Below are 24,453 nucleotides of genomic sequence, written 5' to 3'. Positions count from 1 at the left end.
TTTAGGTTTGCCAGCGAGGGTGCCGCAGAGTGTACTGGCTCTGCTGGCAGGGATAGGATTTTCCCTCTCCCCTTGGAGAAGATTTGGAATATTTTTTCAGAGAAGCAGGAGGTTTGAACTCAGTGTTCCCCCCCATCTGCCCCTCTGGGCTGGCAAGACTGGCACCCACCTACCATGGTGATTGGCACATTACAACACAGATACCCCAAGCACTTCCACTACCATAAGCAGCAGGGAACTAAATGGTGACATTTTAATTGCGCCCAGTAGATTCCAAAGTTAACACTCCCAGCTGAGAGGCCCCAGGCAACACCCCCCCCCCCACATACTCGGGCAGACAATGCTGCATTAGTAATATGTGACGCACACGTGGAAGATTGGCTTTGCATCGCTTTGCACCAGAGAAAGCAAAAAATCTGCCACATGGTTCTGTAGTGAGGGCTGGATGCTGCCAGACTTTCCGGGCCCTGGGAACCACAGAAAACACAGGGACATCCCCACAGGGCAAAGAGGGACCAAGCAGGCTGTCTAGTCATGCTCCCCTTACAGATTAGTGAGTAGGTACTGGGGATGGGGTGGGACCGGAGAGAGAAGTACTCAACTGGCCGGGCTCAGGGAAGCTACAGCTGAGGTTAGTAGGGCCTGTGTATGGCCCGTCAGGGAGCTGGGGTCAGGGATTTTGGGCACGTGTAGGGAAAACACCAGGAGGTGCTGAGAGCCAGGGGGGACCAAAGAGCTACCACGCCTTTGTGGCGCACATGCCCGAGCGGGGTCAGTGCACTGTAGACAGCTGCAGGCTGGCAGGGGAGCACCAGCCTGCTCGCTCTCCTCCAGGGGTCGCTGGTTCGAGTTACCGCCAACAGAGAACACCAGGGCCAGGCGTCGGAGCAGAGCCAGGGAAAAGCCAGCACAGTCTAAAGGAGGGACTCGGAAAACGAGCCCCAAAGTCACCATCAGGCAACAGCCAGTGCCCCCTGGTGGTCAGGCTGGCGCATTGCCCCAATACCCTCTGCACTGGGCACTGTGGCAGCTGCATGGCCCTGGCAGCTGGGGCTTCTTGGCAGGCTGGGCAGGCCTGGATGAGCTGTTGCTTTAAAGAGGTAACAGAGATGAGCTGCCATGCACCCTGCTGTGGCTGTGCAGGCCCCGCCGTGCACCGAGCCAGCTCCAGACCACTAGGCTACCCAGGGCACCCCGCACTGGTGCCAGCCTAGTCACTGCTTCACTCACACACCACACAGAGCGCAGTGCGGGGGGCGCACTGGGAGCCACAGGAAGGAGCAGCGGCTGGGTCCCCTTTCCAGGTGTGCGCGGTGGCATGCTGCCTTTGTGGCTGCGCCGAGACTCTGGCTACTGCAGCTGGCTGGACCTGTCACTATCCAGCGCTTTGTGCTTCAGGGCCAGCTGGGCCTCCCCAGCTTCAGTGGATTTCCGGGAGGCTTTGGGGCTCACAGTGCCCTTCCGGGTGCCCTGGGGGCTTGCCAGGCCTTTCTTCTGTAACTGGGGGCTGGACTGGGCTGAGGGGGCCTTCCTGCCCAGGGAGGGGCTCTTGGAGCCCTTGGGCTTGGCTGGCTGCTGCAGGCTCTCCAGACTCTTCAGGCCCAGGATCTCACAATAGCGGTTACACTGGTGGACAGCAGCAAACTGGTCCAGCAGGGCCGGGAAGCAGCTCTCCTTCAGCCCCTGGTACCTGCCAACAGAGCCATACTCAGGGCCAGTGCCCTGCCAAGGGGGCTCTGGGCCCGGGCGCCCTGCTCCCCACACACCCCCTGGCACAGCGAGGAGACAAGACACCGGGGCTGCTTGCAGGTCATAAGGGCTGCTGCCCTCTGGGCACATACCCCTTGCCGTGGGTGGGGGCGCTGACTCCCCACCAGGCTCCCATCCCCTCTGGGGCACCGCTGCACGGGGCTCACTGCATGGGCTGTGGCACTGCAGCAGGGGGCAAAGCAGCTCCTGGACCCGCCATTGTGTGTCCCCCAGACCCAGCCTCCCCTCTTGCAGCCCGCACCTGCCATCACATACCCCACCTCCCCACACAGTCCCCAGTCACTTCCCCTCCCACCCGCCATCACACACTAAGGAACTGGAACAGGAAGAGGAGAGCAGCAGAGGAGATGGGCCTGGGGCTGTACCGTGCAGGAGGAGGACAGAGCTATGGCTGGCTGAGTGACAGGGAAGGGAGGGTAGGGGGGCAAGGTCACCCCAGTGCGCTATGACCACAAGCCCTGCAGAGAGGCTGGGGCAGCCCCATTGCGTGACAGACACAGCCCAGGTAGGGCAGTGCCCCCACAGCCCCTCTGAGAAGCAGGGGGTCTGCCAGCTCTCTGCCTTGGCCCTGCAGTCACTTACCCTTTCAGCTTTGTAGCTATCCTCACGTTTGTGATCTTCCACCCAACGCCTGCAAGGGAAGGGAACAGTCACCAGCCTCAGGCCGAGCCTGATGCAGCTCCCACAGCTGTCAGCAGGAGCCTGGCCACTAATTCTGCCAGGAGAGCAGGATTGGGCCCAAATAGTCTCCTGCATGTGGTGAGCCTCAGCTCTCTGGCTGGGGTCCAAGTCACTGAGCCCACCACAGGGATGGGGTGGGCACAAGAGGCACGGGGGGGTGTGTGTCCCAGTCACGCCTGCACAAGTGCTGCGGGCACGAGGGGCACCAGGGTGGGTCCCTGTCACCTCTGCACATGCAGGGTGGGCACGAGGGTCACCAGCACGAGTCCCAGTCACCCCTGCACAGGCGTGGTGGGGCTAGGGGCACTGGTGTGGGATCCCAGTCACACTGCATAGGCTGGGTGGGGCAAGGGGCACCAGCACAGGGCTCCAGTCCCCCCTTCACAGGTGGGGTGGGCACAAGGGGTACCGGTGTGGGGTCCCGGTCACCCTTGCGCAGGCAGGGTGGGTGCGAGGGGCACCGGCATGGGGTTCCAGTCACCCCTGCGGGGTCCTGACAAATCACGTTTAGGCCCCAAGTTGCCCTCTTTTCAACTGAATGCGCCTTTAGCTCTGTCCCTCTCCAAATTCCCTCCTTCACTCCTGCCCACAGGGCGCAGCTGCTGCCATCCCTGGGGCCGAGGCCAAGGCCCACGGGAAGGCTGGGAGCATGAAGGAGGGGCTGGGAGAGCGCGGGCTGGCAGGGCCCTTAGTGGAGTCACAGAGAGCCTGGGGAGGGGACAGTCCTACCACCTAAGGAGCAATGAGCAGTGACCAGCCCGCAGAGCCCCTCCATACAGAGACTGCAGCAGCCCCCGCCCGTGTCACTGCATCATCCAGTGGAGCAGAGATGGAACAGTCCCCGTTTCACACCTGGGGAAGCCCCGGCTCAGAGAGGTCACAGACCTGGGCTTTGAGTGTGCACTGGGTTTGAGTGCCCTGTCAGCACGCTTTCAGCTGCTGGCTCCAGCTGTCACTGGGCATTCTCTGCACCTCTGCAAATCAGACCCCAGGGGCCTGGAGTTGGGGACCATAGAGGAGAGGCTCTTTCTGAAAGCCTGAGGCCAAGGCCCTCCAGCCAGTGGCTGGCAGAGACAGGAACAGAGGCCAGATCTCCCAGGTTCCCACCTCCAGATGCCAATGCAGGCTGCCACTCTAGTACCTCCTAGTGCGCTTGGGGGAGAGAGTACTAGGGAAAGGCCCTGTCTGCCACCATGCCTGTCAGGATGGCGGGGTGTGGGGGCGTGGCTGGAGTCCTTGGCTGAAGGAGATTTGCCCATCTCCTTTTTCCAGCAGCCACCACTCCCTTGCTCTCTCTTGGGGGCAGGGCTGCCCAGACACAGTGCTGGGTGGTGTGTTGTAGGGGGTACCGCTGCCTTGGGCCCTGTGGCGCTGGGCCAGAGGAGCCAGGGACTCCTCCCTCGCCGGAAACTAGACGGCTGCCTCGGCCCGTACCTTCCATGTCGGTCACAAGGATGTTTCCATTTGTCCACTGGTAGAGCCAGTGCTGGAAGGCACAGCACTTCTGCGCCATCTCCGAGCTGCTCTGCACAGCTAGGCTGCCATCCCGCTCCTTCACGCAGTACCGCTCAAAGGGCCCCACAAGGTCCTCTTCGATGGTGGCATAAGGGACAGTGTTGGCAGGTCGGTAAATGAGATACAGAGGGATGATCCTGGACAATGGCAAACGGCCTGGGTCAGCACAGAGTGAGCCAGGACATAAGCTGATGGGCTAGCTGTGCATCTAGCATGCAGAGCGCATGGCGGACCCCAACCCAGAGCCCACTGCCCTGAGCACAGTCCCCTGGCTGCTCCCTGGGCCGGGCTCCAGCCTGTCGGCAAGCTGCCCACACCTCAGCCATGCTAGCGACTGGACCTGCTCACGTGAGCCCAGGCCCCAGGCCCTTCCCACACAACGCTCCCAATTTGGCTTCTGAGCGCACCTGTTAATGAAAACAGGCCGCTGGATCCCTGCAGTGATGGGGCAGACAAGGCCATGCCAGTGCTGCCCACCATGGATCCCCCCCGCAAGTGAGGCTCAGGGTGGAAGGAGGAGGCTATGCTGCCCTGTGGCCCCTGCATGCTCAGGATGGAGGGCAGAGGCCCAACTTACTCCGGCACCACCCCGAAGTCTGGGATGGCCCGTGCTTCAGCAGCAAAGATCTTGCAGTACTCCCGGCTCGAGTTCTGGATTTTGCACTCCTGGGGATTCAAGCAAAGTCATTATCCCTTGCCGTGCCGGTGAGCCAGGTTCAGACAGCGTCCTACTCCTCCTGGAGAGCTCATAGACGGGCACCGGGGCACGTCCTCGCTGGCAATCACAGGACAAAGGGCAGCTCAGCGCACCAGAGCCTCTGCACCACACAGTGTGGGGAACAGCAGACATGACAGGTGTGAGTACTGGACAGCCGTGGAGTAGGCTGCGGGTGCTGGCCCCTGCCCCTCAGGGCTTGTGTGACAGCAGCTAGCTCAGGAGCAGGGAGGACGTAGGCAGGACACAGGCCAGGGCTGGGCAGGCAGCACAAGGGACAGCTCAGGAGAAGCAGGCAGTGGCTGGAGAACAGAGGTCAGGGGGTAACTGGTCAGAGGGGCCAGCAGGCCAGGAGCCTGTGCCCAGGCTGAGGAAGGCTGTTTCAGGCACTAGGGTGTGCATGAGGAAAGACAGGAGAGGGAAAGTGGGAGGAGAGAAGAGGAGTGGGGCCAGGGTTGGACAGGCTGGCAGGTGCAGGGAGGCGCTAAGGAGTGGCAGTGAGCTGCGTAGCAAGTGAGGAGCAGGCCAGCTGGGCAGGGGTGGGGGAAGCATGCTGGGCAGGAGCAGTGTGCCAGGTGGGGAGAGGGATATGAAGGGTATGGGGGTGTGTGCAATGCACGTAACAACAATCAAAGCACTGAGCCAAGTCAGAGTTTTCAGGCTGTCCTCATACTACAGGAACAAGGGGGCATGCCTGGGTGTGCCTGTTGGGGAGTGTGAGGGGAGGGATTGTGACCTGGGCATGCCTGCTGGGCAGCACGGGGGGAGGGGTGTGACCTGGGCACGCCTGCTGGGCAGCACGGGGGGAGGGGGCGTGACCTGGGCGTGCCTGCCAGGGAGTGTCGGGGGAGGGGATGTAGCCTGGGCATGCCCGGGGAGTGCGGGGGGAGGGGCATGACCTGGGTGTGCCTGCCAGGGAGCGTGCGGGGCCTGGGCCCACCTGGATGGTGATGTCGTAGTTCTTCTCGATGAGCGTGTTCTCATTCTTGGTCCCGAAGACGATGAGGTTGTGCACTTTGATGATGCAGGTCCGTCCGGACTCGAAGACGGGCTCCAGGCCATAAATTGTCCTTGCGCGACATGCTTTGCGCAGGAAGCCGGCGCCCACCTCCACGTCCTCGCTCACGACACGCCCAAAGAACTTGTCCCCCCAGTAGCCTGAGTCAGTCAGGCCTTTGGCGAACACCATGGGGGTCATTTCGATCTCCTCGCCGACTGGCAGAAGGAAAGCAGCGAGTGAGTGGTGGCAGGTGCTGCTGGGACCAGGGGGGCTGAGCAGGCATTAGGCTCACCCTGCCAGGGCCTGCAGCAGATTGGGCCCCTAGTGCATAGAGAGATAGCGAGGGCAACACGCTCAGCCCCAGGAGGAGGAGGGTGGGGAACAGCTCCTGGCGCATGCTAGCGCCCTCTCTGGCAGACTGGTGGCATGGTGCTGGAGGAGCCCCTCGCTGCAGGGCCTTGGGAAGAAGCTCCGGGTCTGCGATCAGTGAGCTTGACATCTGGCTGGCATTGGCCAACTGCCTGGTGCAAGGCCTTGCACATAGACACCAGCTCGTTAGGGAGGAATGGCTGGCTCCGGCCACACTGCACTGTGCGGTCACCCCTCCCACCAGGCACCCAGCCCCACCCCGCGAGGGGACACTGGGTTTACTCTCAGTCCAGCGGTAATGGCCTGGCCAGCACTCACTGCTCCTCTGGCTGTTCTCACTTTACCTTCAATTTCTTCTCTGGAGACAAATCCCGACAGCACTAGAGGAGAAACAGAGCCCTGGCCATTAGTGCCCTGAGGGGGACAGGCCTGTCTATCAGCCGTTCATCCCAGCCCCCTCCCTTCCCAGAGCCTGGGCTCTTCTCTGAGTGCCCCAGGGACACCCAGACCTGAAAGTGCCTTGGCAGCGCCCACGCACGAATGCACCAGTGTGACACAGTGACTACACTGACCGCTGGGCCCTGCTGCGCCCTTGTGCCCTCACTCTCCTGCCCCCGTCGCCCGGTATCCAACTCATTCCTCTGTCCCCTCCCCTTATCCAGTCCCAACCTGCCCCCCCCCCCATACCCAACCCGCCTCACCTTCTGCGCTGAGCAGGAAGTCAGTGGAGTCGGTGCCATACTCATTCTCGATGGTGCACTGGTACACGCCACAGTCCTTCCGGGATGCCTGCACAATGGCCAGGGCTGCCTGCCCCTCATCACCTGAGCTAAAGAAGAATGGAGCCAGCTGGAGATTAGTGCTGGGCAGCCCTGTAGTACCTGTATTGTGGTAGGGCCTATGAGCCCCAGCTGCGGACCACAGCCCCACTGTGTGAGGAGCTGTACGCACCCACCCATCCAATGAAAGGACAGGCCCTGCCCCACAGAGCTTGCAGTCTGACTTCAGCCCTGCAGTGGGTGCATGTGAACTGAAAGCCAGGTGAATGCTATCAGGAGTGAAGTACGTAGCATGTTGGGAAAGGAATGTTCCCGTGTGATCCAGCGATACACAACCCAGGGGGTCTCAGGAAGCCACCTTGCTGCTTCATGACACTCAGGAGCTAAGGGATTATTACGGTTTCCTGTAGATTGTACTTGGGGAGAATTAAAAGGAAGAGAGACATCACCTCCTTCTCCCAGCAGCCCCTTGAACTCCAGCAAGGCAGGCTCGCAGGAGGACAGTTTCTTAGATTTGTTCCCTGAAAAGAAGGAATCAAAAATGGGAATCTCCCTCACATTCTCCGCAGTGAAGACAGATGCAAAGAATTCATTAGCTTCTCTGCAATTGCCTTGTCTTCCTTGAGTGCTTCTTTAGCATCTCAATTGTCCAGTGGCCCCACTGATTGTTTGGCAGGCTTCCTGCTTCTGATGTCCTTAAAAATTGTTTTGCTGTTAGTTTTTAAGTCTTTTGCTAGTTGCTTCTCAAATTCTTTTTTTGGCCTGCCTAATTATAGTTTTCACTTGACTTGCCAGAGTTTATGTTCCTTTCTATTTTCCTCAGTAGGACTTAACTTCCACTTTTTTTGCCTCTCACTGCTTCTTTTAATTTGTTGTTTAGCTGCGGTGGCAGTTTTTTGGTTCTCTTACTATGTTTTTTAATCTGGGGTATACATTTAATTTGAGCCTCTGGTAGGATGTCTTGAAAAAGTTTCCATGCTGCTTGCAAGCATTTCACTTTTGTGCAGGAAGGGTGTAGCCAAGAACAGGGGCCACAGCTCCTTACAGAGAAGCATCTGGTCTGGTGGGGCACCAAGCCCTGGGCCCTCTCAGTGAAGCCAGAACATCACTTGTACCCCTCATGGCAACCATGTGCTGTAGGTGAACCCAGAGTCCAATTGCTTAGGGGGCAGACTGCTTTCCCCTGCCCTTATCAGTGTTTCCCAACTCTCCCTGTGTCTCCATTATAGGATGTTGGAAATGTGGGTTCTGGAGACAGTGCAGGCCCTGCTTCTGTCTGACCTAGTCCCTTCCATGCACAGTGCAGAAGGACATACCATTGTTACAGGCTGGGCAGATGTTCCCTCAGTGAGGTTCATGGTCTTCTCGCTCGCTCTCTGCCCTAGGAGCTGGGCTCTGAGCATTAGCGTCTGCTGTGGTTAACAATGAACAGATTCTGTGATTCCTTCTATCCCACCTTGGCTTCTCTCTCTCTCTCCACAGCCAGGGGGCCTCTGTGCTAATGGCCGGGTGTACTTCACTCTGATACCAATGGATCCATGTTTGGACTTGTTAGCAGAGAGCACCTTCACCCCAAAATGACCAAGGTGGGTCTACGGTGTAGGCGAGAGGTGTGATTGTCACACATGCAGACAGACCCAAACTAGCTTAAATCTGCCTAGATCAAAGCCAGCTTGAGTAACAATAGCAGTGAAACACAGGCGGTGGCTGATCAACTATGCACGCAAAGTCCTGGGCGGGGTTGTACTCCAGACGCTAGCCTGCACTGCTTGCACTACACACTATTGCTCCTGGAGCTAGCTTTGCTGTTGCCAAATCAAAGCTAGTTTGGGTATGTCCACACAGGCTGCAATCACACCTCCCGGTTGCAGTGTGGATACACCCTCAGAGCTTGATAAGTGCAAGGGGCAAGGCTAGATTTAACACATCAGCCACAGGACATGCACAATGAGTAAAATACAGCAAAGCTGGCAGATTACCTCCGTCTGGCTTCTGCTACAGGGAACTCATCCTTGTACCACGTCAGCTTTGAGTCACTCAAAATATTGAAGAACTGGCACCAAAGTTTCAGGTTTCCTGATGCATCCGAAAATTGTTCTGCTCTGATCTTACGAATCAGCTGGGGGGCTAAGGACAAAGCATATACCCGTAATACAGCTTTCACCAGGCAGGCTCTCAAAGTGCTACACAAACTGAGATACCAACTACATAAAAGGAGGAATTCATCCAGCGATGCAGCACAGCAGCTGTTCGCAGCAATGGGAAATTAAGAAAAATACCAGATCCAGCCTGAAGTGCCGAGGGAACTCAGGGAGGCAGAAGGCATTCACTAGAGTGGGAATTTGTGCTGGACACACCTGCTTTTGCCCTTGGATATCAAGTGGCCCCGAAGGGGACATCTTCAGTTTTACAGCTCATCTGAAGGCTAGTCTCTTCCGTCCCACAGTGCCCCCAGAGACCCCAGCAGCACTGACCGCAAAGGTGGAGCGCCACCAATGAGCCTGCACCACCACTACCTGCAACACCAGCATAATGAGTACCTCCCATCCTCCTCTGAGCCACCTTGACCTTGCTTTGCTCGTCAGGTGGCAGATCTCAGCACTGGGTGGCCAATGGCACCAAACTGCTCTTGTTTTGGTGGCCTTAACAGAAATTTGAAAACAACATTTGAAAATATGTAAAATATGAGACAGGAAACAGATGGGCCAGTGCTGCAGTGGGACCAAGGACTGTTCAATGGTCTCCAAGCTTTACCTACTGCATAATCAGATTTGCATCTTTAATGCGGGCGGGGGACACTCAGGCAGCCTAAACCAGGGGTGGGCAAACTTTTGGGCCTGAGGGCAACATCGGGGTGTGAAACTGTCTGGAGGGCCAGGTAGGGAAGGCTGTGCCTCCCCCAACAGCCTGGCCCCTGCCCCCTATCCGCCCCCTCCCACTTCCCGCCCCCCTCAGAACCTCCCACCCATCTAACCCCGCCCTGCTCCTTTTCCCCTGACTGCCCCCTTCCAGGACCCCTGCCCCTAACCGCCCCCGGGACTCCACCTCCATCTCACCCCCCCCATCCCCTGACTGCCCGCCCCAGAACCTCTGCCCTATCCAACAGCCCCATTTCCTGTCCCTGACCGCCCCCTCCCGGGACCCCCCACCCCTAACCATCCCCCTGGGATCCCACCCACTATCCAACCACCCCCTGCTCCCTGACTGCCTCCCAGGACTCCCTGCCCCTTATCCAACCCCCCGACCCTGGCCCCCTTACCATGCTGCTCAGAGCAGCATGTCTCGGAGCCGCACCGGAGCTGGACACGCTGCCGCGCTGCCCCGCATGAGCGCGCTGCCCCGCCACTCAGAGCGCTGCCTGCACGGCGGAGTAGCTGCGGAGGAGGGGCTGGGGACTAGCCTCCCAGCCCAGGAGCTCAGGGGCCAGGCAGGATGGTCCCGCGGGCCTGATGTGGCCCGTGGGCCATAGTTTGCCCACCTCTGGCCTAAACCATGCCTCCTCTGTGTGTGCAGCACAGCAGAGACCAGGACAAGCATTCAGATAACTTGGCCTTCACTGATGTAAGCAGAGTCTGGATGAGCTCTCCCCTGACATCTAGTGGTGAGCTGTGGAAAAAGACTTCAGAAGCTGATCTTGTTTGCACGGACACACCCACCCTGCCTAGGTGCTCAGCATGATGGGATTGCTTATCCAAATGATCACTTGTGGCTGGTGTTGGATCCCCAGTCTCCTTGTTATTGGGGCAGGAGTAATAAAGTGTTGTTATCCTTGTTGTGTGAACCAAGGGCAGCAAAACTGTACCTGGTATACCACAATGGAGGGACTCATCCTCAACTGAACAGCACTCACTAGGCAAGGGACATGGATTCCACAGCCCAATGAGTTGAGAAAGGGTGGGTCATTTGACCATGGTATAATAAAAGAGCTAACTTAGATGTAATTCAGAGTCTTGTTACATGCTGTAGAGTTGCAATCACTGATACCTATGTCTAAGAATTAGATCCGTTTTGGGACAGTGTCTCTCTTGCAAGAGACTGCCCAGTGTGCACTAGCAGTGTGGTTCCCTGAAATCACTGAGAGCTGTATGGGGGCTGAAGGCATCTTGGTGAATGGCCAGCAGGGTGGCTGGTGGAGAGGCATGGTGAGAAGCCAGCAGAGAAGCTGGTGGAGAGGGCCAGAGCAGAGGCACGGTAATTGATCCTTGGTGCAATGAGTGAGTGCCTGAGCAGTGCAGTGTGTAAGGTGCCTCCTTACTCCTCCACCTTCCACATAGGGTGGGAGGTGAACTCTGCAGAGGAACCTCTGAACTCCTGGGCTGCACTGGCCAACGACAGCAACTGTGAGTGGGTACAGAAAAGGATTGGGCACGTTAAAGGGACTTCTGTGTTTCTGGACTTAAGACCCTCAGGGGAAAAGGACACTTGGGGGTGGGTCTTTTTGTTATGGTTTATGTTTATGAACCCCAGTTGCAGTATTTTCCCAAATTAATGCTGAGTTAATTCCCTCCTTTTATTCAAAGGTTTTGCTACACTCAGACTCTGTGCTTATGAGAGGGGAGGTATTTCCTCTTAGAGGCAGACAGGGGGTGGTGTGTAATTGTCCCAGGTCACTGGGTGGGGGCTTGAGCCTGTTTTGTTGAAAAGGAACCTCGAGAGACTGACCCCAACCCTTGTTGCTGCTGGCTCCACCTGGCAGAAGGGTTACACTTAGATTCCTCATGACACAGAGATTGGGGAAGTCCCATCTCTGGTAACTCAAGTGAGCACAGCATTGTCGCTCTAACTCCAGGAGCCTCACAGTGAGCTACAATGTGGTCTACAGTGGATTCTCTTTTGTGGGCTCTACCGATCCTTGGGACCCAGCCCTTACCCTAATCCTGGCTCTGCTCCTCCTTACCCGAGAAAGCCTCAGCAAAGCTTGTCTCTCTAGTACTGCTGGCTTTGGGTGTCTCCTGCTCTCAGTGTTCAGGATGCATACTCTAAATGGGGGCCTCCGGGTAATTACTCAGTAACTGTACAGGTTTGGGGGATGTGACCTGCTCAGGATTCTGCTCTGCTTTCCAAACTCCACAGAAAAGGAGGTGGAGCTTTCCCCACCCGGGATGAGAGAAGGGGCACCGGTATCTGAAATGGCAGGTTCTTTACCCTGGGGTGACTTTTCAATTCACCTGCCTTCAATGGGAGCAGGAGATGCCCCTCGGACTGGCCTGTACCCATGTCAAAGGAAGGACAGGCATGGGTAGGTCTGGAAACATGTGGAGATTTCACATTCTGCGTGTTACCCATTCCCAGATGCCCTCTTGGCTCCCTGCTACTGCAAGGACTTGTCACTGCTGCGTGCTGCCATCCTACATACTCCCACAGCAATCCCCCCAGGCTCTCAAACTCTGGGGTGGGGGTTAGTGTGTCCAATATGCAGGCTGGGAGAGAGTGTCTGCGTCTCTCCTGCCTGGGGGCATCCCATGCTGCCCTCGTCTCTTATGCTTTTCTTACCTTTAAATGGGTTGTTTGTTTTCCTTGACTCCCCTGCCTGTCCTTCCTGCTTGGTGTCCTCAGGGCCTTCCGGGGTCCGACTGCTTTCCTCTGAGGGCTCCTCATATGCCTTGGGAACTTCGAGTGTTGCCATCTTTCTGGGGAGGGTTGGGGAGTGTCGGTCCATGGGAGGAGACAGAGTTGGGACAGGGGCTTGTAATAGAGCTGGGTTCTTCCTGGACTGTCGGGGAGGCACCGTGGGGCTGTCCCTCTTCAGATGCACTTGGCTCTCTGTGGCTGCAGCCTCTACCTCCTCAACCTGCTTGTTTTTAGGCAAGTATATCTTGCGTCGAGCCCCGGAGGCAAGCTCCTCTGGTGTGGCGCAAGGTAATGCTGCAACCAGGTCGCTGGAGTTCTCCTTCATGCTGCTTTCGAGATGCAGATCAGAAAGCCCATAGTCTGCCTGGCCTGTTCTGTCCAGGGGCACATTACCCACCACAATAGAAGGGACAGACAGCAGGGCTGACCCTTCTGGTTCATATGCCTCCCTGGCTGGCAGTGTCCTACATGCTAAAGGACTGATACCCAGAGCTTCTTTGCTGGTAACTAACTCTTGGTTAATCATTCCCGTGAGCCTTCTAGATGTTCTGGGGCTTAAATGCAAGCTCTCTGCACTTTGGAAGAGCTGGTTATTTTGCACCCTTTCTAAGATTTTCCTTGATGTGCTGGGGCTTAGCCCTGCAATGCCCACTTCCGGCAGTGCTTTCTCCTCCCCAGCAGGCTGCCTCCCCTCCTCTTCAGTCTCAGCGTCCTTCTTTGTGGGGCCCGCACTTTTATCTGGCTCGGACGAGGACATTTTTAAAAGCAGAAGTAAATAATTCTTCAAGGAGGACACTAGGTTTCTGTGCTGTACTTTGTGCTCCAGGGATACCTCCCCCTCCGGAGTTCTCTCTTCAGCCCGCGGAGTGAGTGGTGCCTCCGTTTTCAGTTCAGACCTACCTGTAGAGGTCATGCTGCTTCTCTCAGCTGCAGCTGCTGGCTCCTTGCCTAGAGTCACAGCTCTCTGCTCACTTTCCTCCCCACTCTTAGGAGCCAGCGACACAGGTGCCAGCTTGGCACTGCCCTCCTCAGCGGAGCTGACTGGAAACCGTTTGTGGTGAGGCATGGCAGCCAGCGTTGGTGCAGATTCATTTGTTTTCCTAGTCTCCATTTCTCTTTTCACGCCACCTGGCAGCTGGGCTGCCGATTGGTTCTCATCAGCAGGGGCTTCTTTGACTGGAAAAGAGGAAGCTGAGCCTGGTGCTTCCATAGACTCAGAGATCTCTGTGATGGAAATGGGACACAGCACTTCCTTACTCACTTGGGTGGAGACCGGAGCTGCCTGTTTAGGCACCCAAGACATCCCACCCACCACTCCGCCTGCTTGCTGTGAGGTCTCATGGGAGGGCTCCACAGGGCTCTCCTCTACCTCTGTGCAGGACAAGCTGTCCCCTAACCAGCTTCCAGCTGGCTCTGTTTCTGCAGTTAATGGCTGAACAATCTTCTCACCCTCCCCCATTCCACTCCAGCAGGCACCTGGTTTAAACAGGGCTTTGCCTCTAGGCTTACGACTTGCTTCCTTCAATGCTGACCCAGCTGTAGCTAGCTCCTCATTCTCCTTACTAGGAGTTGGTCTTTGCTGGGTCTCTTTGCCTGGGAAATTCAGGGAATGCCCTGCTCCCTCCTCTTTCCAAGGGGGATGTTCCTCCCAGCTGGGCTGTGTGAGACCAGAAGAACCAGCAGGAGGCCTCTGGGAACTCTCTTGGCTTATTTTCAGCATCCCTGTTCCTCGCGGCCTGGGGCTGGCTGGCTGTTCAGACTGCTCCATCTCTCTCTCCATGCAGATGGGCTTCCCTCTTGTGAGCTCCTTTAATTGTCTGGTTTGAAGATTACGGTCCTCCATTGGCTCCAACGCTGGATGTTTCAGGTCGCTGGTGGAGGACAACACCTGCTTCGCTGCCTCCTGAACCTAGGTAAAAAGGAAAACCATGATTATGTTACTGCCTGGATCCACTTGGCATTAACTTAGCACCTTTGGCCCATCTACACGCTACACTGCACAGGGTCTGGATACCATATTGGATCATGGTCTGGTCTTGCCTCTGTGGATAGGACCAAACAGTTAGGGCCTGATTATGAGAGGAGTTGAGGGACACTAGATGGGGAGGCCCTGAGTTACTACAGAGAATTTTTTCCCAGGTGTTTGGCTGGTGGGTCTTGCCCACATTCTCAGGGTCTAACTGACTACCATATTTGGGGTAGAGAAGGAATTTTCTCCTAGGTCAGATAGGCGGAGACCCTGGGGGTTTTTCACCTTCCTCTGCAGCGTGGGGCACAGATCACTTGCAGGTTTCAACTAGTGTAAATGGTGGATTCTCTGTAACTTTAAGTCTTTAAACCATGATTTGAGGATGTCATTAACTCAGCCAGAGGTTGGGGGTCTATTACAGGAGTGGGTGGGTGAAGTTCTGTGGCCTGCAATATGCAGGAGGTCAGACTAGATGGTCCCTTCTGACCTTAAAGTCGGAGTGCCCCATGCTTCCACTGATTGCAGTTGGACCTGTGGGGGTTCAACACCTCTGAAAAATCAGGCCCTCACTTGTAACTATGCTCCTGCCGTGCAAAGACCATGGCTACAACACAATTCTCTTCTCTACATGTTCTCAGATAGTGCTCAACACCATAGCATTGGAGCACCTTCCAGCAGTGCATTAAGCAACGTGACAAGCTTCTGTCATGTGTTGGGAGAACAAACAACATCTCCTCAGGACGAGATGTGTGTGCAGTTAAGTGTCTTGTTGGATTTTTTTAATGTTATTGTTTTAAATGCCCTTGCTCCTTTGTGCTTATGTTAGTGAAGGCAAGATCAAAGAAATGTGCCTGGCAGTTGGAGCCGAAGGTGGGGAGGTTTCTGATGGGGACTTCACTCCACAGTCTCGGACCAGCCGTTGAGGAAGTTGTCTCCTACACCAATGAGCTTTACTCTTATTGCAGAGTGCTCCGTGGGCTGGAGGAGCGGAGTCACTGACTGGAGTCTTCATGCCAGAACTTACCCTTTATGTTACGCAATTGTAACACGTCAAGAAATGGCACGCACAAAGTACATAAGCCTGGAGAAGCCCATTTCCCAGAAAGTGTGATATGTTATTGCTGACTGCAAATCCCAAAATGTAGATGCCAAGATGAAACAATGGGAGAATCACTCTCTCCCATCTCTCCCTTAGCAATTCGTAACATTCATGTGAAAAGGGCATGGGGATGCCAGAACAGATCAGAGCAGAGGTTCTTCTAACCCAGCGTCAGTCTCCAACAATGATCAGCGCCAGATGCTCCTTAGGAAGCTGCAGGACACCTCTCACCTGGCAAATATGGGATAATGTGCCCCCTTGTGAAGGTCTCATCCTAACCCCTAATAGTGAGAGATCAGTTTAAAGACTGAAGCAGGTGGTTTTATCTCCTTCCCAAAACTTTTTTAAACATCAACTATTATAACTAGATATTCCTGATATCCATATAAACACCCAGTCTCCCTCTGAATCTTGCTAAATTCTTGACCACTCTGACGTCCTGTTGCCAATGAGTTACATAGTCCAATTACATGTTGTGTAAACAAATATTTCCTTTTATCAGTATTGACTTTGCCAGCTTCCAATCTCTTCTGTCTTATTCTTGTGTTATGAGACAGGGAGAACTGAAGAAGTTTCCGATCTACCTTCCCTAGGCCAGTCATTATTTTATATACTTTTATCATGTCCCCTCTTAACTATCTCCTCTCCAAGGTAACAATCCCAGTCTTTTCTCTTTCTTTGTATGAGAATTTTTCTAGCCCCTAATCATTCTTGTCACCCTTCTCTGAACCCCTCTAGTTCTGCAATATCTTTCTAGAGATGGATGGCCAGTGCTGCCCACAGAATCCAGATGAGGCTACTCCATTGATTCACATAAAGGCATTAGTCTATTCCCTGTATCGTTCACCATCCCATTCTTTACGCAGCCTAACATTCAGTTTGCTTTTCTGAAGCTGCACATGGAGTAGAGGTTTAACTGAGCTGTCTGCAACGATGCCCAGAGCTTTTTCCTGAGTTAACAATTTGTTCAGAACTCTGTAAGGTGTAGGAGTCATTCAAATCATTCCCTCCAATGTACACTACCTGGCATCCTCCCCTCTTCCCCGTGGGGCAGGTGCCAACCCCGGTCCTTCCATTTGGGCAAGATGAAGTTCGGGGTCACGGCAGCATCACTGCCGATGCGCCATGTGGCCATGAGATCCTCAGCGATTACCTCTCCCTCTCAGTGCCACATTAGCAGCGGGGTTTCGCATCCACAGCCATGTATTCTTGAGGGAAGAAGGTCACGGCTCAGAGTACAAGTTCCCCCTCCCCCACGCAAAGCAAGACTCTCACTGAGCCCGCCACTGCTCCATATCACCTAATATAGTCAAGTGACAAACAGCCTCCACTTCAGCCTTGGTGATGCAGAGACCATGTGATTCTGAGTGCTGAAACCTCTTGAAAAACCTGATAAACTGCTCATGTGGAATCTGACTGCAGGCAGAGAGGAGGCCCTTATACTCTCCATTAGCTGAACAGAAGTGCAAAGAGCTGTTTCCCTGAGTCTCTGCTGGCAAATCATCTGCCCTGCAGGGGACTGTTCCGAGTGCCCAAGAACCTCCAATACACTCACTCCTGGGCTTCCCCAAAGAGAGGGGGAGCTGAAATCAGAAAATCCCTAGGAAGCTGTTAATAAAGCATTTCCTGCAAAAAGGATCAGAGAGAACTGGCCTCTCCAGCAGTCATATTAACCCACAAACACTTTGCTACCATAGAAGGCCAGTTGCAGGCACTCACCCTACCCCATGTCCTCCAGCTCTCCCGGAAAAGGAGTGTTGAGTTTCGAAGGTTAGAACCCCAGGGAATGCAGAGCTAAGGTCCCTCATGCCCTCACTTTACAAGAGTGTTAGCTAACACCAGCAAGAAAAACACAAATGTTGGAGAACCAGGAAACAAAGAGCTAAGGTGACATTTCCCACACAACCTCAACTCTGCCCCTACATCCATGTCCAGTGGAATGGTACAGCAGGACTCTGATTCACACAGTTCAATGGGCAATCGGTGTAGCCAGTTCACCTCCACTGGCCATGGGGTACTTGCTACTGTTTCCAAGGCATCACCAAAGACACTCTGACCTGCCTCAAAAGAGGTTCATAATACAGAACAGGATTTCCCAATATTGTCTTTTCTGGAATTGCCACAGGAGTGTTCTCAAATTCCAAAAGGGAAGAAGTAGCAGGAAAGGTGACAGCATACAGCAACAAACTTTGTAACAGCATGAGCTGTGTAGAATGGGAGAGAATGAGGGATGCACAGTATATAATCACTCCTCCACTTGTGTATCCACATAGGGAAGAGCAGGTCTCAGTGTCACATGTAAGTTGGCAATCAAGAAGACTGATGGGTGTGCGGCTGTGGTTAGCCAAAGCAGTTCTGGCTGCCAGGGTGCAGGCTACACCACAGCTCCAACTGCTTTGAAAGTCTCTTCCGCTGGGCTGGGCTGTGACGGGCACACACTCAGGGAGAGCCGCTCCCACTGCTCGTGCTGCTGCAGCTATATGCTATTTTTAGTGTGCCAGCCTGATGAGAGCTAGTGCCGGCATGTTTCCTCCAGCTGGGAATCATACCCCCAGCTCCAAGTGCAGCCATGGCCATAAACAGTCAAAAAAGAGGAGCACGGAAACTAGAAGAGAAGAAATGTTACAACAAGAATGGCAGACAGGTACCCCCATCGCAAAATGATAGAGAACGTTCAGATTCCAAAGAGCAAACGCCTGGCAATGTGACCAGGTAACATCTAAACTATCTCCATCACGGCTGCCCTGTAGGCACAACACAACACCGCTAAGCAAAACCCAGGAGGACACCGGCTCTGTTTCTTGATATGATGGACAGTGGGGCATTCTACTTCTTTCAGCACACCAGAACTGACAGTGAAGAACTTGAGGAACAGCAAATACAGGATTCATGTGGTGAAATCACCTAAGCATCCCCCTGCAGAAGGAAGCCCTGGAGGCTCGGATGCAGTCACTAGGTTAGCTCGTAGCTATTCATTAGTCTGTGGTTATTTTTAGCTTGTGTGTTTTATTCTTCTTTGAACAAAAGAAAAATGGGGTGGGATGGAGAGATGTAACTGTGACCCCTGGAGACAATGGATACAAACCCTATCATGGGACAGGATACTAACCTTGTCAACCCAACCCGATCATGTGACGGGGACAAGGCAATGAAGTACAGTCTCTTTTCAGCTCCTCTCAGTCGGACTCTTATTACAATGGACACAATCTTTGAGGTGAGAGAGATGGCCTCAGCTTGGACTACTGGAGATGGGGCTGGAGAGGAATGAGTCAGTCATGGTCACGTAACAGAGGAAGAACTGGCAGGCTTGGCAAAGGCGTGGATGAGGGAGGAGACAACACGTGACCCCAAATTGCAAGCTGGGGTGACCCAGAAGATGGTGAAGTTACAGAGTGATGGAGGGGTTTGGATGAGTGAAGAGGAGCTCAGTTTGACGTGCTGGCAGCAGACACCCCAGAGGAGAGTTCCTTGAGACAGGCAGACATGCAGGACAGTACAGACAGGGACAGTCAGGGTGTAGCAGTAGATGTAATCCATGAGAGAGGAGGAGATCATCCCATGGGTTGGTCTAGAGGGAGAAGATCTGGCAAACCTCATAGAATTTGCAACATCTCACAGAAAAGAGTTGCCGTGGATGAGCTTCAATGTACACCATCCTCCCAGAGCTTACTCATTTCACCACAGCATGACAATGTCAAGTCAAGACCTTGTACTGTGGACACCTTATTAGACCCACACTGTGAGGTCAGGTGATGGAGCACAAATTCCATTTAACTTCAGCTGATTAGAAAACTGAAGGTTGTCATAGGATTTTGTAAAGATGCTCCACAGCAAATATAATTAATGTCTGTTATCTGTACCATAGCAAGAGCACTTCCTATTTTACGGCATTTACACCATGGGCAGAATGAAGTAGTAGTTAAATCAGAACCAACTTCTCCTCTGATCTTTGGGTCAGAAGTAGATCAGGCTTTGTCTCCAGTTTTCCCACTACAGCCAACCTCTGCTCAGAGGGAATCTATTTGAGATGGCCCTGTCCAGACCAAGGGAAAGATTTTTTTGTTTTAAAACTCATGACAGTCAATTAACACATTCTAACCACAACCTAGTACCCAGTGTAGACAAGTTTAACACCTTTAGAAATGTCTTTGCTAGGCATAGCTCCAATAGTGTTAACTATGACCAGCTAATGTTTCAGACACGACCATCTTTGTCTACACTAGGTGCGAGACGGCATTTATCCACTTGTTCGTTAGGGAGCTGTAGTGGGGTGGTCACCCGCTCCAGCCTTAAAGGGCTTAAAACAGCCCAGGAGAGGGCTGTGGCTGGGAGCAAGCAGTTCCCAGGCTGATTGGGAGAAGCAGGCTCAGCTGTGGCCACGCCGCAATCAGGGTCAGCTGGCCCTTATGAGAGGGCAGTGGGCCAGGAGCAGAGTCTCTCTGCCTTTAGAGGGAGAAGAGCCTGGCTGCTGGGGAGTGTACCTGGGCACCTAAGGTGGAGCAGGGTCCGGGAGGGACACGGGGGCCAGCGGCAGCAAGACACCAGCCTGCAGAGGGTGCTCTGGAGGCTGGAAGAGCTAATTCCCTGAGAGACCAGCAGGAGGTGCCGCAGGGGTGAGTCCTGCCCCATGACAGGAGCATGTTTTCTAAGAGGATGCGTTTTCCAGTGTAGACAGAGCCCTAAGGATGGCAGCACATGACTAGTGCCAGAAACCCTCCTGCTCGGGAGCAAGCAGCACAAAGCCAAGTGGCAGGCGGCAAAGCTCAAGAGCAGTGTTGCTGCGGATTTTTGTGGCACGACAGGGATTAATGCAGCAGTTTGATAGTAAGAGAAGTGATATGGCCCATGGGGGCTGTGCAGTCAGCTTAAAGAAGGGTCCAGGGGACTGTACTGGGATAACTGCAGATGACTCCAGGATACAGAACCTCAATTCTTCTTCGAGTGCTTGTTCATGACAATTCCAATCAGGTATGTGCATGCGTGAACGTGCACGGCAGCCTGAAGATTTTTCCCCTATCAGCAGCAGTCGGGTTGGTCTGGGCACCCCCTGGAGTGGCATCATCATGGCGCTCAATATAGGCCCCTACCGAGCCGCTACCCCCATCAGTTCCTTCTTACCACCAGTGACGGTTAGCAGGAACTTCCTCTTGCTCTTGTCGTGACAAGCCCATTTGGCAGTCTGTATATAGTTCTCATTAGTTCCATAGCGTTAAGTAGTTAGTAAGTCCTTTATTTAGTTCTTAAGTTTCCTTTGGAGGGGCTTCCCCTCCAGTGCTATTCCGGCACTAGGGCATGCCGCGGTCTCCTGGCTTCAAAGCCTGTGAGGTCTGCAGCAAGTGTATGCCCAGAAGCAATCCTCACACTTCGTGTCTGAAGTGTTTGGGGGGAAAGCCATCAAAAGGATCGCTGTAGGATCTGCAGGAGGTTTCTCACCAGGATACTGAAAGATAGAAATCAGCGCCTGAAGATCCTTCCAATGGAAGAGGCACTCCAGCCCCAATGCGACCCCGGTGCCGAGTACCTCCTCCTCGGTACGCAGTGCCCCAGCACCGTCGGCACGGGGATTGGTGCCAAGTAATAACAAGGACTCTCAGCATCGTCATGGCTCCACTCGCAGCTCACATGCCGCAGGCAGGCACCGGTCTCAATCGCCAGTGCCACAGAAGAAGAGGAGGCCGGAGAGGGGTCATTCTCCCCACCCCAGCTAGACCCAAGGAGCCAGCCATTGTGAGACCTGAGTAGGGCCACACTACTTCAGCCTTGCTGCCAGAGACGGTCGCATCGACTCCTGCCCCCGTGGAAGGGCGGTCGAGTCTGGACCCTTCTCGCTCGCTGAGGCCGAGCTGACAACTACACCTCCTGTCGACCCCAGAGGTGTTTGAGGCAGCACGGGACCTGCTCCAGCTTACGGCACCATTCTCCCCGCCTAGACAGGAGAGGTCGTCAGCACCAGTCGCTCCCCGGCACCGTCAAGGGGAAGCCTGGTGGTCTTCATCCCTGGTGCACTGCTCCCCGGCACCAGAACAGGGTCAACACCCTCATCGGTCCCCGAGCCTGCAAGGCGGCCCCTCTGTGCCTTGAAATACCGCTCCTCCATGGTCCTCCTTTTCGGAGACCTCTGAGTCAGACTCCTATCGATCTCATAGGAGCAGAAGTAAACGGTCCAGGTCATCACGAGACCGGCAGCCTTACACGGCACAGTGGCCCTTTTGGACTCCCTGGGCCCTTCACCAAGGCCAAGGGTTGCATTCCAGGGCAGCGGCAGTGGCCTCGGCTACTTTTGTACCGCCACCGGCACCGTCGGCATTAGCAGAATCAGGGGTAGCTCCATTGTTCCCTGACGTCACCATCCCAACTCCAACCCATCGTCTAGGCCAGCCCCAGCAGTTTCAGCGCCGACTCCTCAGCACTGACAGCTTCAACAACTTCAGCACCGGGAGCCTCGGCACTGACGTATACAGCTCTGGCACCGAGGGCCACAGCACCGTTCGCATCGGCTTCAGCCCAGGATCCCCAAGCACTGCAGGACTCCTTGGGTGTGGAGGGAAGAGAATAGCCACTCCTTGAGGGGTCTCTTCCTCTTCCTCTCCAGATGAAGCACTGGCAGGCACTTTGATAGCCCCGGCCCTGGAGGACAACAGGGTCCTACAGCAATTGCTGAGGAGGGTTGCCCAGGGCCTAGGCATTCAGGTGGAGGAGGTAGTGGAGGATGCAGATCCAACGGTGGATATCCTTGCCCCCTCCGGACCTGCTCATATTGCCCTACCCCCATAAAGACTATTGCCAACACCACCAAAACCGTGTGGCAGACCCCAGCTTTGTTGCCTCCTATGGCTAAGCACAATGAAAGATGCTATTTTGTGCTGTCCAGGGGCTACAAGCACTTGTATACCTGTCCTCCACCAAACTCCTTGATCATGGATACTGCTAACCAATGTGAGCACCTACCAAGGCCCCTTCCCAAAGAATCGGGAGGTGAAATGACTCGACCTTTTTAGGAGAAAGGTCTACTCCACTGGCGGCTTGCAGCTCCGCATTTCTAATCAGCAGGCCATTGTCAGCAGGTATTGCTACAATACATGCGGGGCAACGGCAAAGTTCATAGAGCTGCTGTCACAGGACTCCCATGCCGAATTCTCGGCCCTGGTGGAGGAGGGCAAGCTCATTTCCTGAGTTTCGTTGCAGGCCGCTCTGGGTGGGGCTGATGCGGCCACTCGAGTGATGTCTACTGGGATTGCCATGAGAAGGGTCTGCAGGCATCAAGTCTGCCATACGAGGTCCAGCAGACCATTCAGGATCTCCCCTTTGAGGGCGTGACTCTATTTTCTGAAAAGACAGATAAAAGACTACGTAGCCTAAAAGACTCACAAATCACTGGGCTTCCATATCCCCGCCACGCAGTGGAGGCTTTTAGGCCACAACCTCCTCCGTGGTTCTACCAACAGCAGAACTGGCAGGATGGCTCACGGAGGAGAAACAGGAGCGGCAGGAAGAGGCCACACCTGTCCTCAGGCCAGGGCTCTAGTCCGTCCAAACCTTCATCTGGCCAGAAGCAGGCCTTTTGAAGGTGCAAAATAGGATGGCACACCAGCACTTGGACTGGATCCAACTTGCCTTACCTTCTGGTCGTGACTATGCCCTTTCTACCCTGCGTGGGTCCGTATCACATCAGACCGCTGGGTGCTCTGCATGGTAGAGAGGGGATACTCTCTCCAATTCTCTGCCGTCCACCCTTCCATCCGCCTTCCCCGACCCTCTTCAGGGACCCTTCTCACAAGCAAATCCTCATACAGAAGGTTCATTCACTCCTATCGCTAGGGGCAGTGGAAGAGGTTCCTCTGGAGCAGAAGGGCAATGGTTTCTATTCCTGGTATTTCCGGATACTGAAAGCCAAAGGCAGGCTCAGACCCATCCTAGACCTATGGGAGCTCAACAAGTTCATGAGGAAGCTGAAGTTCCGCATGGTCTCTTTGGCTTCCATCATCCCTTCCTTGGATCTAGGGGACTGGCATGCCGCCCTAGACTTGAAGGATGCATATTTTCATATAACCATTACACTGTCCCACAGAAGGTACCTCAGGTTTGTGGTGAGCAACAAACACTACCAGTTCACAGTCCTCCCGTTTGGCCTGTCAGCAGCGTCTCTTGTGTTTACCAAGTGCATGGCAGTTGTGGCCGCGTTCCTATGCATGCGTCAGGTACAGGTGTTCCCGTACCTTGACGACTGGCTAATCAAGGGCTGCTCCAGGGCTCAAGTGGAGGCACAAGTCAACTTCATAAGAATGATGTTCGATGAACTGGGCCTTAACTTGAACATGGGGAAATAAACTCTGTCTTCAGTTCAGCAGATAGAGTTCACAGGGGTGGTGCTGGACTCGACACAGGCCAGGGCATACCTCCTAGAAATGAGGTTTTGGGCCCTGGGCAACATCATTCAAAGTCTTAAAAAGTTTCCCACTACCACAGCAAGGAATTGCCTGAAACTTCCAGGACACATGGCCTCTTGTACCTATGTGGCGCAACATGCCAGGCTCAGATTCCAGCCTCTCCAATCGTGGCTAGCCTCAGTGTATTGGCCAGCTCGGGATAGTTTGGAAAGGGTTGTCACTCTGCCTCGCCTGGTCCTCAACTCCCTCCAGTGGTGGCTTGACCTGCAGGTACTGTGTGCAGGGATCCCCTTCACCGGTCCTCAGCCATCCCTCTCACTAGTGACAGACAGGTCAGCCTTGGGCTGGGGAGCAGATCTGGGAGACCTCAGGACACAAAGCCTCCGGTCTCAGGCGGAACTTGCTCTCCAAATCAATGTCAGAGAGCTGAGAGTGGTGCATCTGCTATGCCAGACTTGCATCTGATATGCCAGACTTTCTGAGCCCACTTGACAGGGAGATGTGTATCAGTCATGACAGACAACACCACAGTGATGTTCTATATCAACAAACGGGGGTGCATGCTCCTCTCCCCTGTGCCAGGAAGCCCTCATGCTGT

The 24,453-nt window shown here is 54.6% G+C and overlaps 1 protein-coding gene across 1 annotated transcript in view; it reads right to left on the bottom strand.

Annotated features, from left to right (window-relative positions):
• Positions 1 to 320: 320 nt before the first annotated feature.
• Positions 321 to 24,453, bottom strand: part of ALPK3 (alpha kinase 3) — a gene marked incomplete at its 5' end in the record, with an annotated part of 92,699 nt that continues 68,566 nt past the window's right edge. Inside the window, 9 exons of the mRNA XM_084640925.1 lie at positions 321 to 1,690; positions 2,353 to 2,401; positions 3,886 to 4,103; positions 4,544 to 4,632; positions 5,622 to 5,896; positions 6,395 to 6,430; positions 6,752 to 6,879; positions 8,809 to 8,956; positions 12,323 to 14,309. Of these exons, the coding sequence (XP_084497051.1) occupies positions 1,351 to 1,690; positions 2,353 to 2,401; positions 3,886 to 4,103; positions 4,544 to 4,632; positions 5,622 to 5,896; positions 6,395 to 6,430; positions 6,752 to 6,879; positions 8,809 to 8,956; positions 12,323 to 14,309 (3,270 nt within the window). The 3' untranslated portion in view covers positions 321 to 1,350. The remainder of the gene's footprint in view (positions 1,691 to 2,352; positions 2,402 to 3,885; positions 4,104 to 4,543; positions 4,633 to 5,621; positions 5,897 to 6,394; positions 6,431 to 6,751; positions 6,880 to 8,808; positions 8,957 to 12,322; positions 14,310 to 24,453) is intronic.

The sequence above is a fragment of the Lepidochelys olivacea genome, assembly GCF_965140295.1.
Source record: "Lepidochelys olivacea isolate rLepOli2 genome assembly, chromosome: 10".
Classification (NCBI taxonomy): Eukaryota; Metazoa; Chordata; order Testudines; family Cheloniidae; genus Lepidochelys; species Lepidochelys olivacea.
Note: the sequence above shows the minus strand (reverse complement) of the source record. Positions and strands in the feature narration are given on the sequence as shown.